Consider the following 15,102-nt stretch of genomic DNA (forward strand, 5'->3'; position numbering starts at 1 on the left):
TATCTACGCGTTTGTTAGGCGTCCACGACCGTTGCCACTGTGACATCAATCCACATCAGAGACCAAGACCACACACCGCGGGCAAGATAGCATCCAGATGTCTACACATCCTTATCGCGTACTCTCAATAGTCTTAGGGACCCACCATAAATCTGGTCATTTTCATAGTTAAGGTCCTTCAGACCAAACAAGGATCTTTTATTTCAGGTATCCTTTACATTTATTGTTTACCACGGGAAGATACGGGAAACTTGGTTTTCCTCACGTTCGGTATCTTCCGTTAGCAATTTTCTCTCGAGGGCGGCTGAGACCCTTCCTAGTCCACCAACATTCCTATGATTCAATCGAAAGCAATGTCTATCGCCCTCACTTTCCTAGCCAAAATTGTCCTTAACAAATCAGCTCATCTTGTGGTCTTAGACACACCCAATCCTAGCTTTCCTCCGCCACAACATTGTCACTAAACTTCACTTATTCTCTATCCTTAGAATGGTCGACATCTTTTTACCGAGTTTCTACCCTTAGACCAGTCGCGTACTTAACGCATCAGTGTAACTAGGTTTTATGTAAAGTTGTTGGAGTGAATTGTGATTTATGTGTGTTAATTCAGTTTTTTTTTAATGATGTTTATTTAACCCAAGATACAATTTTAAATACATTTTAGTATTCACAATAAACTGTGAATTTTGGTAATGATGTGATGTGTACCGCGGCGGTACAACGTAGCCATACTATATTATGTGTCGGCGCTTTACATTTTTTGTGTTTAATACAATTTTTGGGTTTAAGCCGCTGGGGAGCGGAGCTTTTACATGATTTTGTTCTTTTTTTTTTATTTTTTCTGTCCTGAAAACTTGGTCGCAAAACAGGACGCTTCGGTAGTCTGCTTTTTGGGTGCTGTGTAACAAATATAACATAAGAGTTAACAACCACCAAAACCCACTAATTACTCAATTACTTGACACGACGGATCAGATCCGCAGACTAAAAGGACATTACCCTTTTGATTTAAACATTAGATTCAGCTAGAATCAAACATACGATGATCATCTACTATACACGATATAGTACCACGCCAGAAAAATTTACTCATAATTCTCAATGAGAATTGACTGTAAAATTCTGCCAAGTAAAGAAAAAAAGAAGACGGTTACGAACACGTGCCTAGTGGGGATATTGAGAGGCGACAAAAAAGAAACGAAATGGATCAAGAGAAGAGTTGAGTTGTGACCGAGAATTGTTAATAAATATATTGTTAAAAAAAATGTAGAGTATTTCTTTGGCACCCTACACGTCCTACTAAACCACCTCAAGTATCTAGAAGAATCGAATTATTAAAAGATTCACCTATCCTTGTTAGCAAAGTAACATAAATAAAATGTGTTTCTCAAATTATCACTTCGGTGTTTTCCAGAGTTAGAATCTTACAAAGTTAGTTAGAAAATTACAAGACGATATTTTTCATATTGCCTTATGATAATTATTTTCTTTACTGATAATTTTTGTAAATAAAACAAGGTATACTCAAAGATAGTTTTTCGTATTTTTAAAAAACCAATACCTTTGCATCATTTTATTTCAACGAAGCTATGTAAATATTAAACCTTTTTTACTCATCGATCGAAAAATGACCAAAAACCACGAATTCTCCGATCGAAAAGTTTCATTGCGATAAAAATTTGCTCTCTGTTTGAAAACGGGTATGTAATGTACTATATTCTCCAAAGAACTCTACAAATATCGACTATTCTGTATGCAACAAAAATATAGAAATATCAAACCTTCCATAGGTTGAAAAATTCCCTGTAAACTACCAATTTCCAGAACAAAATGTTTCATTCTATATTCTTCACTTGGGAAATATGATTGAAATATAGTATATTCTCTACAAAACTCTACCAGTATCAAAGTTTCCATATTCATCAATAAAAGACTTTCCAAAAAACTGTAAGGTCCTAAATTTTCTTTTCGATGTCCATCGATCGAAAATTCCCAGAATTCATGAGTTCTCTGAATCAGATGTTGAAAAACATGTCCCTTCTGTATTTATCAATTAAAAAATTCCCAAAACTATGGATCATAGCGACAAATATAGCAAGAGTCAACAAACACCGAAACCCCCTAATCACTGGACTACTTGATACGACGGACCAGATTCGCAGGCTGAAGAGAGACACTACCCGCTAGACCTAAACGCTAGATTCAATTAGTTATCTAAATTAAGTAATATTTACTTATTTATAATACTTACTTATAAATTATACTTATCTATAATAAGTATTAACTTATTATAAATAATCAGCCATGTCACTGCGTCACGCCAGAAAAATTACTGAAAATTCTCAACGCGAGAATTGATTGTAATTTTAATAAATAATAAAAAAAAAACTATGGATTCTCAGGAAGAAACGTATCGTCGCCATCGAAATTTCATATTCGTCGGTGGAAAATTTCCGACAACCACGATTTTCCAGAACAAAATGTCCCTTGCGATCAGAGTTTAGAGTTTCCTTGAAGCCAAGATTTCTGGATCTTCTTTTACTTCTGTAATTACTTGCAGAATGAACAGGCTTGTCGGAAATGCTAGTTGTTATATTAGGTTGTCCGAAAAGTTTCGTTCGTTTTATGAAGAAGTAACAGACGCACAACGTTTTTGTTTTATATTATTTTGTCGAATTGCGTACGATCCATTTTGTTCTGTTGAGATAAACACCGCGACATTTCACAGATTTGGTTTCACGTTTGTATGAAGGTACACTGTTGTAAAAAAATTACGTTTGCGAAAGAAAGGTACTTTTCGGGCAACCTAAATAGGTTAAATAATCGCATTCGCGCATCTTTTAGTACTTATCGAAAAATGACGTTTCATCATCTCACTAAAACGACCCGGTTCTTGCGTTCTATGAATATGTAACTCTGTCTCCCTACAGCGCGTGACTCGAGCGCGGATAACAAGGAGAAGAGAGAATATCGTAGCCCTCGGGCGGCTCCGCTGCACACACTCTATACTTTCCACGAGACTTTCAAGTGAGATACGCGTCATTTGTAATTTCACGTCGAAACGAATATCTCGCGAGCGAGAACTCGACCCAAGCCTCTTTTTCCATGGTTATGCCAGGTAGTTGGCGTATCGACTCCTTTCTTCCAACCTTTACACGAGCACGTACCAACGATTTACTCTTCTCAAACTTCCATTTTGTACGTCTCTCTGCTATGTCTTCTGTTCTTATTCAACTATGTGTGATATGAGATTAATGAAAATTATGATACACCTGTGATACTCGGATTTAACGTAAAATACATGTGGATGAGGGATTTGATGTATACATTTGAGTGTCAGGGACTTAATATGTAGATAAGGATATAGAGCGATATATTATGTGCGCAAAGTAGTAATACTGGATTAATTAGCGCTGAGAAATGTGTTCTTGCTAATGGATTTTACGTAGCCTTATTTAACAACTTATACTGTAATAGATTATAGTGAATATTCAGATTTGAATATTTTATATTTCTCTCCTATCTTTTTCTTTCATTTTTATATATAATTACTATCTATAAGAAAAGTTATTAGTTATTAATAATAAGTTAACAATTAGGTTGATGATAATGAGAACAGCATGTATGTAAACTCTCCAAGAGTTCAAATGCGGATAAACAAGGGGACTTTCTCTGTTTTACGGACAGCACGACTTCTTTTGTTTTACGGACAGAGCGGCTTTCTTTGTTTTCCGGAGAGCCATTTTGAGAGACACGCATTTCCCAAACGGACGGACAGAGATCAACATCGGAGATAGACAAGATCACAGAAGAAAGAGTAATTATTTAAAACGTTGAAGATTGACGGAAAAAGATCGGTAGCTCAGGACGTTGAAAATCGATTCTCGATTTTCGGGTAGACATTGCACAGAACTTGCTATTTATTGTTTACTGTTATTAATTGGTTGTTGTTTATTTAATTATTACTGTTATTAATTGTTGTTAATTATTAATTGTTGTTTACTCCTGTATTTCATTTATGTATTTTCACAATAAACTCGATTTTCAGAATCGATCCCTGAATTATCTTAGAATTGAACCTCACATGTATATGTCGGGTTATCATTAGGATTTAAGGCGCGTAATGATTCTTCGTTTGAATTAGCCATTGTTTTACAAAGCAGAGAATATATTTACGCGAATAAACAAGATTTTACAAAATATTATGAATAATGAGTTTAATAAATGATAAGATTAACAAACGATAAGTTTAATTAATAATTAGATTAAAGAATAATAAGTTTAACGAACAATAAGAGGAACGAATAATATGTCTTACGAATAATGAATTTAACGAATAATGAGATTAACGATTGATAGGTTTTACGAATAATGAATTTAATTTACGCTATTAACAATGTTCCGGGGTTCAAACGAATCCACGGTCAACGGGATAACTCTTTACTATGCGTAGAATAATTTTAAACACAAAAATACGATTGCTGAGACACTCGGTAAATTGCTCGATGTATCACTTTCCAAGGCGATCACACGAATAAATAACTGATGAAAATCTTTTTCGCTATACGACTGCATTTGTTTGTTATATGCTCGCTGGAGACATCGAGAAGGTTCCAATCGTTGTTGCTAGGCAATTTCTGTCAAAAGTTTGTTGTATACTCTTTGGAAACATCGAGAAAGATCCAAACGCCGTTACTAGGCAGTTTCTGTCTGGAGATTGATTCCTAATACAACGTGTGTCCCATTATATCGACATCTCTAAAGTACAATTCTATGTGATTTCTAGGGAGAACTATACAACCGATCCACACCTTCGTCAGGCAAAACGTTTATCCCGTGACCGTGGCTACGTTCGGCGACCAGTTGTCACCTCGAACCCACTTTCGCTTTCACAAATATCAAACAATTACAAATGACAATTGCTTAATTACAGTTATGATAAAATCTAGGCTAAAGCATTAGAAGGCTTCCTCAAAATTGCAAAGGGAAGGCTCCGGTTTTCCTTTCATCTCCGACATATATATTTCGGGACGAAAGAAGAATTTTTTTTTTATTTGGAAGTAGTTTGCAATCAATTCTCATTGAGAATTATAAGTAAATTATTCTGGCGTGGTACTATAACGTGAATAATAAGTGATTATCGTATGTTTGATTTCTAGCTGAATCTAATGTTTAAATCTAGAGGGTAATATCTTTTTAGCCTGCGGATCGAAAGAAGAATAAATTTATTCCAGTCGCATTACGATAAAATATATTAAACGAGATTGAAGAACTCAAATTTTATGAGCGAAGTTAAATTTGTACGGGACGTCTGACAATTTTCTGGCTCAACAACTACATTATATAGGTAGTCGTTAACGTTGCGCTATCATATGAATCTTAAATTCAAAAATCCTGATTACTTAACATACATTCGACCTTCCATTTTCTTCGTCTAGATTCTTCTCCTTAAAACGTCATCTTATTTTAAGAAAAATTTAAAACTAAATTTTTCAGAAATCCAGAATGAATAAGCACGCGTGATTTCTAACGAACATCTACTTTATCCTTAATCGAAATTCTATAGTTTATACTTTATTCTTCTGCAACAATTAATTCCAACGTTCTTCAACTTTCGCTTGAGTGCCGCCTGAGGAGAATTACCGGAAGTTCTAGAGGAAGTAGTTCGTCTTGTTGCGCATTCTTTCCATACGTTGGCGCGAAACTCACGCCATTTACCGTAGGAATTATAACGCGGATTAAAATTTCGTCGCATTCTTCCGTGGCCGGCATTCACGAAACGTTCTCGCTGGAATGCCCTTCCGGAACGAAATAGCCGCCATGGCGGCCGGAAAAATTCCAGACGGCTGTCGCCCGTGGTAACAATGCTACCATCTAATTTCTTTTCCTCGCGGTCTAGCGTGTTCTCCCTTCCGTTGAAAAAATATCATCACACTCTGGAAACTTCATTTTAATGCGTTCCATTGGATGGTGTTTCCTACTTTTATTTATTTATTTTTATCAGGGAAAACGATGTTGAATAAACGAATTTATTTGTAAAACTAAAAATTTGCCATTAAAAATGGAAATCAGAAACACAACTTCATGAAATTTCCAATCTCGTGTCAATAATTAAGTTTTGATTTCGTGACTATTAATTTGTACATTGATCTATTTATGCAGTACATTAACACTTTGCCATCCACATAAATATGCTAGTAACTTTAACAAGTTGCTGGTGTTTTCTGGTAAAAAATTTCAAGATGATAAACTTTGCGTAAAGAGTTGAGTTGCGCGTGACACCAACGTGGTATCAGCAGACACTAACATTTGGCCTGCAGTTGACAACGCGTTGGTGTCACCGAACGTGAAAATGTTAATTTATCTTTCTATGAAAGAAGTTCCGTTGTTTGATCGAGAGAAAAAGAGGGGGTTTGGAAAGTAACATAACCTAAAATTGGAAGAATTTTCCAAAAAATCCAGGTAAAGCGGTAAAAATTTTGAAAATAAATTATATTGTTATTTCTGTATTCAGAGGTAGGATCACAAAAAGCTATTATTTTATTCTTTGGATAAATCTATCACATCGTTCTGAGCCGAAAACCTTCTTTGCACTTTCTAACATGAACTAGGGATAAAAACAAAAGAACATCTTAAACCTATCGATTGTATCTAGAACTATCTTCTAGTTACTATTTATTGTAACTAGCGCATTTGCATATGGATGGCGAGCGCGAACTAACGTTGCCATTTTCAACAAATTATCTATTAGGTCATCCCATAAGTTCGTGCCGTTTTTCGAGCGGTTATATATGTTATTTTTTTTAAACACCTACGAATCGTTGTCTTAGGTGTTCTCAGAACATTTGACATCTCTTGAACTGTCAAACTTCGTGATTTTCCAACAAGATCCCGAATTTTATCTTTGTCTGTCTGAGGAGGACGCCCGGAGCGTTCCTCGTCTTCTAAACAGAAATTCCCAGCTCTAAAACGTTGGAACCACTTCCTACAGGTGCGAGATGAAAGCGCATTTTCTCCGTAAACAGCACATATGTTTTTCGTGGCAATTGTTACAGAACTTCCTTTCCGAAATTCATATAACATGAGATGTCGAAAATGGATACGCATTTCACTCGTGATTTTTTACTGTTAGAAGTCACTGTGTTCACTATATTACGATCTTATACCCACGAAAATCTGCTCTAGCCTGTTCTCGATCAGCTAAGCTCAAGTGCATTGGTCCTTATCGCCGTATGTTTATAAATCGACACATGAAATGTATACACAAAAGTCGGCACGAACTTATGGGATGCCCTAATAATTTTGATAACTAATTTAGGTTCTTAGAAAAATTATCAAAAGCTTTAAGCTTTTAGGTATGCGTTTATGATTATCCATTATTTTCGGCCCACAACCAACTATGTTGAAGAAAGGTAGGAGAAGGAAGAAATATCTTAAATCTTATTGTTAGGTCAGATGGTTGCATATTAATTTGCAAGATATTTTGAAGTGTATGCTTACATAAGAAAATAATACTTCTTCGTGTCTTAAAATTTATCTGTAAAAGGATTCAGTTCCAATATTTTTCGAATATGTCTGAAAGTAGTAGAAATTCAAAGACAGTGAAAGAAGAAAAAGAAACTTGAATACCATTGTGTAAAATCATACAAAGTAGTATCATGGAGATTTTTGTTACTATTGCAAGGGAGAGAATAAAGATTGGAGGAATGTTGGCACGATTTTTAAAGAAACGGGGACATTTACGACGCTACACTCTCTTTTCGGCGATGTTTCATGGAAGATCAAAGAGAGTACCAGCTTTTTGTTTTTCAGAGTTACTGTCTAAACTGGATCTTCATCTGATAGGTCGATATGTGCTGTTTCCAACTAATCACAATTGTAATACCAAATTTCATAATACAACGTCCAACAAACTAATGGTTAGATACTGTGAAAAATCATATTTTTATGAATATAACTAGAGAAATGGAATTAAATAAAGATTTACTTCATCTAGCAAATATTATCACCGGTACTATACTTCGAATATTTTTTCTATTTTTACATATCATATGCCCTGTCTGGACCTACGGAATCCAACTATGGGGAACAGCAAGTAACTCCAACATTGAAATACTTCAACGCTTCCAATCGAAAACGCTAAGATCCTTAATAGACGCACCTTGGTACGTTACCAACGAAACAATACATCGCGACCTCAAGATACCCACAGTCAAAGAGGAAATAGCAAAATATAGCGACAGATACAGCAAAAGAGTCAACAAACACCGAAACCCCCTAATCACTGGACTACTTGATACGACGGACCAGATTCGCAGGCTGAAGAGACATTACCCGCTAGACCTAAACGCTAGATTCAATTAGTTATCTAAATTAAGTAATATTTACTTATTTATAATACTTATAAATTATACTTATCTATAATAAGTCTTAACTTATTATAAATAATCAGCCATGTCACTGCGCCACGCCAGAAAAATGACTGAAAATTCTCAACGCGAGAATTGATTGTAATTTTAACAAATAAATAAAAAAAAACATATCATATGTATTGTCTCACTTATAAATTTTCCATAAATGTATTATAATCTGTAGTCTATTAATAAATAAATACTGTTTGTAAGGTAACTTGAAATTTTTGTCATCATTAGACAGGATGTTGATGCATTTACTTGGAAATTTAAATATGCAAATACACCAAGAATAAATATATGTTGGATTAAGGTTGGAATTTTGGGGGCGTTCGATGAACCTTTACTCAATTTACCATCGCGGATGTAGCTAATGTTTATTGGTACAAATGTGGACACTACAAGAGGCCATGAGTAATAGCGGTGATAGGATGGTCGAGATGATGGTGACAACGAATTCAGGTTCGATAACGAATCCACGGTCCACGGGATGATGAGTGCCAACGTAATACACGATTCGGATAACTCTCTCGATAACTCAATCAGCAATTCGCCCAACGACTAACTAACTAACTAACTAACCCGTAATCCAAATGAAACTGCCCTTATATATTTCTGTCACCATCTCTCGGGTCAATCTTTGCTTTTAAGGAGAGCCATATAATCATTCCATACCTCTGTCAGGTACACGTCTCTCCCGTGATCGTGACTACGTCCAGTGACCCGCTACGTCACTTCGAGCCCGAACCCATCGTCATAAAGTCAGATTGGAACATTAAAACTATTTCTTATTTTTATTACTTAAGTGTAGCTATAGTAAAAGTCTGGACTAGAGTATTGGGTTTTTTCCCAACATTCCAGACGGGAAATCCCGACGTTCTTTCATCTCCGACATATAATATACAAAATTGCACAAAATATCCAAAGTAAAGTGGTCGCTATAATATTTGGAGTGTAAAACAAATATTTATTTAGGTTCCATATCGAAGAACCAATTGTAAAAATCATTTAGACCGCGTGCTAGGGTTATAATTCCTATACAAAATGGCATGTTATGGAGTGGAAAAAAAGACGGACGAAAGAAGCGAAGGACGTGCGAAAAAGTTGTACTAATTTGCCGTAATTGCTGGCCGAAGAAAGGGCGATCAGTCACGTAACTTCGCTTAATTGCGGAACAGTGCACATCGATCATAATTTTTCGCGATTTGCAGCTCGTGCTCGCCGGCGAAATTCGCGGATTATTTTTGCCACTCTCGTTTGTTCGCAACCAAAATTTTTTCCCTCGTTATCAGACCGATTCCTCTTCTTTCTTTTCGCGCAAGCCTCTTTCATTACACTGCGGATATTGCGGATATTGAAGGAAAATGTTTACCGCGACGTTATGGATCCGCAAGGCGAGCTTAGCTCGCGCGAGAAGCAGAGACAGCGCGATTACACGTCAGGCTAATCGGAAGTTGCGGAGAGGAAATCGTTGAAGAGCGATCGTAGCTACGGAAATGAGCGGAGAACATTTTGCAGAATCGTAGACTCGTTCAAGCACTGAGAAGTTAGCTCAGTCGAAAAACACTAGCGTATTGGGAAGTGTTTTTCCGAATTGAAGTTGGGAGTAAAGTTGGAAGTAAGATGAAAGGACTCAGGAAACTTCTCATCAAAGAGAAGTCCAAAAATTAGCTATAGGGTGGTGGACAGAAAATGTTCGAAGCTGATACTGTTATTGATAAATATAATTTTAGTAACTTTAGATCTAGATATTTTGTACTATTTAGTGATATCTGGACTGTATATTGTATCTGTTCATTGTTCTTGCAGAATATTTTTGTTCTGTAAAATTATCGCGTTCTTCGCTTAAATTTACCATTTACATTGTTTTTTGTTCCCTACTGTATATTAAGTATACAAGGTGGCATTGTTAAATTAATTAGCTAAGGTTACATAGAATGTCCAACACTGTGAAAAATTCATTGAATTCTTTCATTTCATTTATTCTTGCTTTTATCTACGGATGAAAACACCGATTATCCGCCGTGTTTCTCCAAAGTGTCCAAAGTGAAATAGTATTTCACTTCACGATAAATAGTATTTCCAATTTGTACTTGTCCCTGTTTTATACATCTTTAAAGAATGGTTTAATTAATAGAATCATAAATTTAATATATTCTATTGTAGTATCGTGGAAATTAAGATATAAATTTTTTCCCGATTACTTACAATTTATTAATAATGAATTAAATATGCAAATATAAATTGGACAGAAAACGATGTTTGTTTAACTGAAACTAAATGCGATACCCGTATCTATATCAAATAAATTTACAGTTATTTGGCAACTCTCGTCACAACGAATCTAACTCTCTCTCTCTCTCTCTATCAACTCTAACAACTGACAACTCGATCGATTCTCTCAACTCTACTCTTCGATGTCTCGATCAACTCTGACTCTCGCAACACAATCTCTTTTCGACTCGCATAATGTGACCTCTCGGTCGTCCCTCCTTGAAACACGAAACCGTCCTTCTGCTCTAACGTTGTTTGTTGTTTTTCTCATATCTCTGTAAGAACTAGGTGACTTTAATCACATAGGCGCTCTTAAATGTAAAGGAACCACAGAAGGACGACGTACAGGGTTTTTTTCTAATTTCAACCGACCCTAATTTAAATTACTTTACGATATTACACTATTTTGAATGTACTATATCTAACTTAAATTGAATATAATTTCAAACATTTTTGGTGGATAATTAATATAATAATAATAATATCGGAATCTTCTTATTTAGAAATAAGACGATTGCTATTTAATGCTAAGGGGTAACAGGAACTTAATTGCTTTTCGACATAAATCACAAGACTAATATTTGTAACTCGGTCACAAAATACCGGTACGATGTTTTATCTTCGATGATGGACGTGATTAATCTTTGGTAGGTCAGTTGTTTGCGCGTAAACGAATTTCACAGATTATTTCCGGCCGACGCGGTGGGCAGTGTCATAAAAAGCGACGAACTGTGATCTCTTCTCGTGTTATGTGTTTTTTTCACTCGATCGATGGAGCACGGTGAACGGTCAAAGCATTTATCGGCCGGCCGAACAGAATCGCTTACGCAGCGATACATGTGACCGGAGTAAATAATCGCGTTCGTCGCGAAAATTCGTCGGACTTTGCGCGTCACCGACAAAAACCGATAGAAGAGTCTATTCAGTGATACGATGGTAAAATTACACTATCACGTCAATTCCATTCTGTTGAAAGATGCAAATGAATCGAGTACCTATTGTTGTACTTAGTGTTGTTATACAGGGTGGTTGGTAACTGGTGGTACAAGCGGAAAGGAGGTGATTCTACGCGAAAAAAGAAGTCAAAAATATAGAATAAAAATATTTCTTTTTAATTTTTTCATCGAGACAACGATCTACAGTGAGATCCGTTATAACGAGACGTGATAAAGTGCACGCGTACCGAACGAAAATTCAAAGTCGATTTTCTCGAAAACAAAGCCTCAGACGAAAAATTTGTATTCTATATTTTCGACTTCTTTTTTCGCGTAGAATCACCCCCTTTCCGCTTGTACCACCAGTTACCAACCACCCTGTATATGTATATTGATGGAATATTTAAGAAAAATTATAGATTATAGGACGATATCCTGTTTGTAAAATGATAATTGGGGTGTCAAAGGAAGGCACCGACTCTTTAAAATTATTAATATTTGAAGCAAAAGTATTGTTAGCGATCATCGCTACTACGGTTTATATCACCGCTGTGGTATTTCGTTTAGAGTACCTGGGCGATTGCATGAAGGGGACACTTCACGCCTAGATGCACTGGCTAACTAGTCGAAACTCTAAACTCAGCATAGAAAATAAACTAAAAATCCACAAAACGATAATAAAACCAATTTGGACATACGGAATACAGTGGTATTCCCATAGTGATGGGAGACAGCAGCAATGAGCCAGATAAATAAACTAGAGTAGCTACAATCGAAGATATTGGGAACAATAGTCAACGTCCCATGGTGTTGGAAACAAGAACATACGCAAAGACTTAAAAATACCAACGATCAAAAAAGAAATCGGTAGGTACGCAGAAAAATAGAAGGAAAGAGCGGCAAACATCCAAACCAGCTGACTGCTGAAGCGAGCAAAACTGTCATAGAAAGAAGACTAAAAAGAAAACACCCCGCTGACCTCACTAAAGAAATAAAATAGTCAAACTCGAAGATGGTATCCTGCTAGGGGTAGCCATCCACATGTTATTCGGCAATTAACACTTTGCTAACCGCTAGCGGTTCAACAGCTTAGCAACTCGGGTGTCACGTCGATTCGGGGTATTTCACGTTCCGCACGTAAGGTGAGATATTCGCACTTCAATTATGATCGTTATTACAAATTTTATTAGAAACTGACAGAGTAACGATACAGAATGTTTTAACAGAACAGAATAGAATGTCGAGTACTGACTTGGGAGGTATTTTTGTATCAAGGGTTTGGTTCCTGTGGAGGGGTTATCGCTGGATGCCGGGCACATAGGGATTCCGTTACTGCTTAGTTACTGTTTTGATGGCTAAGGTATGTGAGATATAATTATCCTTTCGCTGCATTCCCACGGTCACCGTGACACGGGCGCAGATTCTCCCTGGCACCGGCTCTGTTTCGATTTAGACTCTCCAATACCATTCTTTTCGTTCATCGCGAACGGCAAGTTTTTCAAATTGGTATAAAGCTGTGGGAGCTTACAAAGCAACGCAACTGAGCAAGGTACCTTAGTACTAAATAACAAATTACTGCTCAAATAATGAGAAAGATTGTCGGCGACAAAAAGCCGATTAATAAGCTATTGGTCGGTAAAATGTTAAGCTAGAAAAGTTTACGAAATGTCCAGCTGGACAAATTGTAAAGTGCAAATTAAATAATAAAAAAAAACTCCACGCCTAGAAGATCATTTGAATTCCTACTACATACAACCGTGTCATAAATTAAGGATTCCAAACGGTCATTTCTCACTATTTTTCTTTTTGTCTACTTTTGACATAGTCATCTATCTAAGAGGCCACCTTTCATGATTCCTGCGGATGGGAAAGGATCACGAAGTTTCACGGAGATGCTAATTAGTCTTTGTTTTGTGGCGGATCGGTATCAACAGGACGCTGACAGGTCGAGGCATCAACGCGGCGCAACACCTCCCGGGCGATCCGCGGGTACCAACCGCCAACACTAGAGGGCTACGACGACGAGTCTGTCTGTCTAACTCGCTAGCGGTCGAATATACGAGCGATTGATACAAATACCGCACCTAGCGAGACTCCCTCTACGTCTAAGGCAGGGACTACCGGGCATAGCCTTACTGACGAGTCCACCGGTAGTCCCAGGACGAAACGCACAACTCTCTTCCGCCATAGTTTTTATGGAGGCACGCTAAACAACAATCTTGAAGACTCTCGATCAGGAGGATGACTCTTGGAAGAGGTAAACCAGGAAGAAAATTGTAGTTCAGAATCGATGTCAAAAGCCGAGAATGTACTACCAAGCTCACGTAGTTCAGAAAATTCATTAGTCAGTAAAATTCACCAAATAGCTGAGTTTCATTATGCTCCAATTCAGTCCATCTCATTCAAGGAACACACTTAGAATCGCGTCTCTGAATAGGCCGAAATTAGGTGCTAAACGGTATATATTGTGCAATAAGCAGGGTCAGGAGAAATTGTTTAAATTATCGCACGGAGCAAACTTCTAACTCTAACAAGTATTTCGATTCATCAGTGTGATATTAAAAATATAAAGGAAACACGTTGCAGAATCCTTGTTTCTAATGTGGTGTTCAACTACAAACGTTTGGAAATCTACTGACTCCTAGTTCTAAATTGATAGTCACCGAATTGAAACAATTATTTAGAGGAATAGAAAAGATTCAATAAATCTATATGTAATATATATAATAAAGATTTCACATGTTCCAAGAAAAAATATCTATATCTTTTGTTGTGTACAAATAAAACGATATTATAAAACACAGTAGAATGTTTACCAGACGGCATGGCAGTGATCATGATGGAGACAATGGCGACGACGCCGAGCGCCGATGCGGTCGGCCGCATTCTCCAGCCGGTCATATCGAGGATCCGCTCGCTCTCAGCCTTCAGGGATCTGCTCCATTTCGTTCATCTTCGTTCTGCGCAAAAATAAATTTTTATAGATTACAATTATTTGACGTTAAAATATTAAAGAATATTACTAGGTCGTCCGAAAAGTTTTTTACGTTTTATAAGGAAATAATGGATGCACAACATTTCCCGTTTTATAGTATTTTATCGAATTATATTATTCTATCAAAATAAAGATCACAACGTTCGACAGATTAGGTTTCATGTTTGTATAAAGATGCATCGTTGTAAAAGACGCGTCTGTAAAAGAAAGACACTTTTCGGACAACCTAATATTATTATTGTGACGGATTTATATCATTAGTTAATAAATTATTGTAAAGAACGCCCAGAGGTTCGACCAGTAAATTTATCGATTATTCATTAAATTTCATAAAAAATATGCTTTGAAAATATAAAGTGCTCTCTATTGATATTTTTATTCCTCGTTTGAAATCGTACCCTCATCTTAATTACGAAGAGTTAGTCTCTCCTTACACGGACCAGAATGTTAATAAAATTCCGCTGTCAAGGCGCGTCTCAGTCAACGT

The 15,102-nt window shown here is 36.5% G+C and overlaps 1 protein-coding gene across 1 annotated transcript in view; it reads right to left on the minus strand.

The window, feature by feature from the left end:
• Positions 1–14,521, minus strand: part of LOC117161646 (uncharacterized) — a 111,402-nt gene extending 96,881 nt beyond the window's left edge. The window contains exon 1 of the mRNA XM_033343348.2: positions 14,437–14,521. Coding sequence (XP_033199239.2) covers positions 14,437–14,521 — 85 coding nt within the window. The remainder of the gene's footprint in view (positions 1–14,436) is intronic.
• Positions 14,522–15,102: the final 581 nt, after the last annotated feature.

Source organism: Bombus vancouverensis, chromosome 7 (assembly GCF_051014615.1).
Source record: "Bombus vancouverensis nearcticus chromosome 7, iyBomVanc1_principal, whole genome shotgun sequence".
Classification (NCBI taxonomy): domain Eukaryota; kingdom Metazoa; phylum Arthropoda; class Insecta; order Hymenoptera; family Apidae; genus Bombus; species Bombus vancouverensis.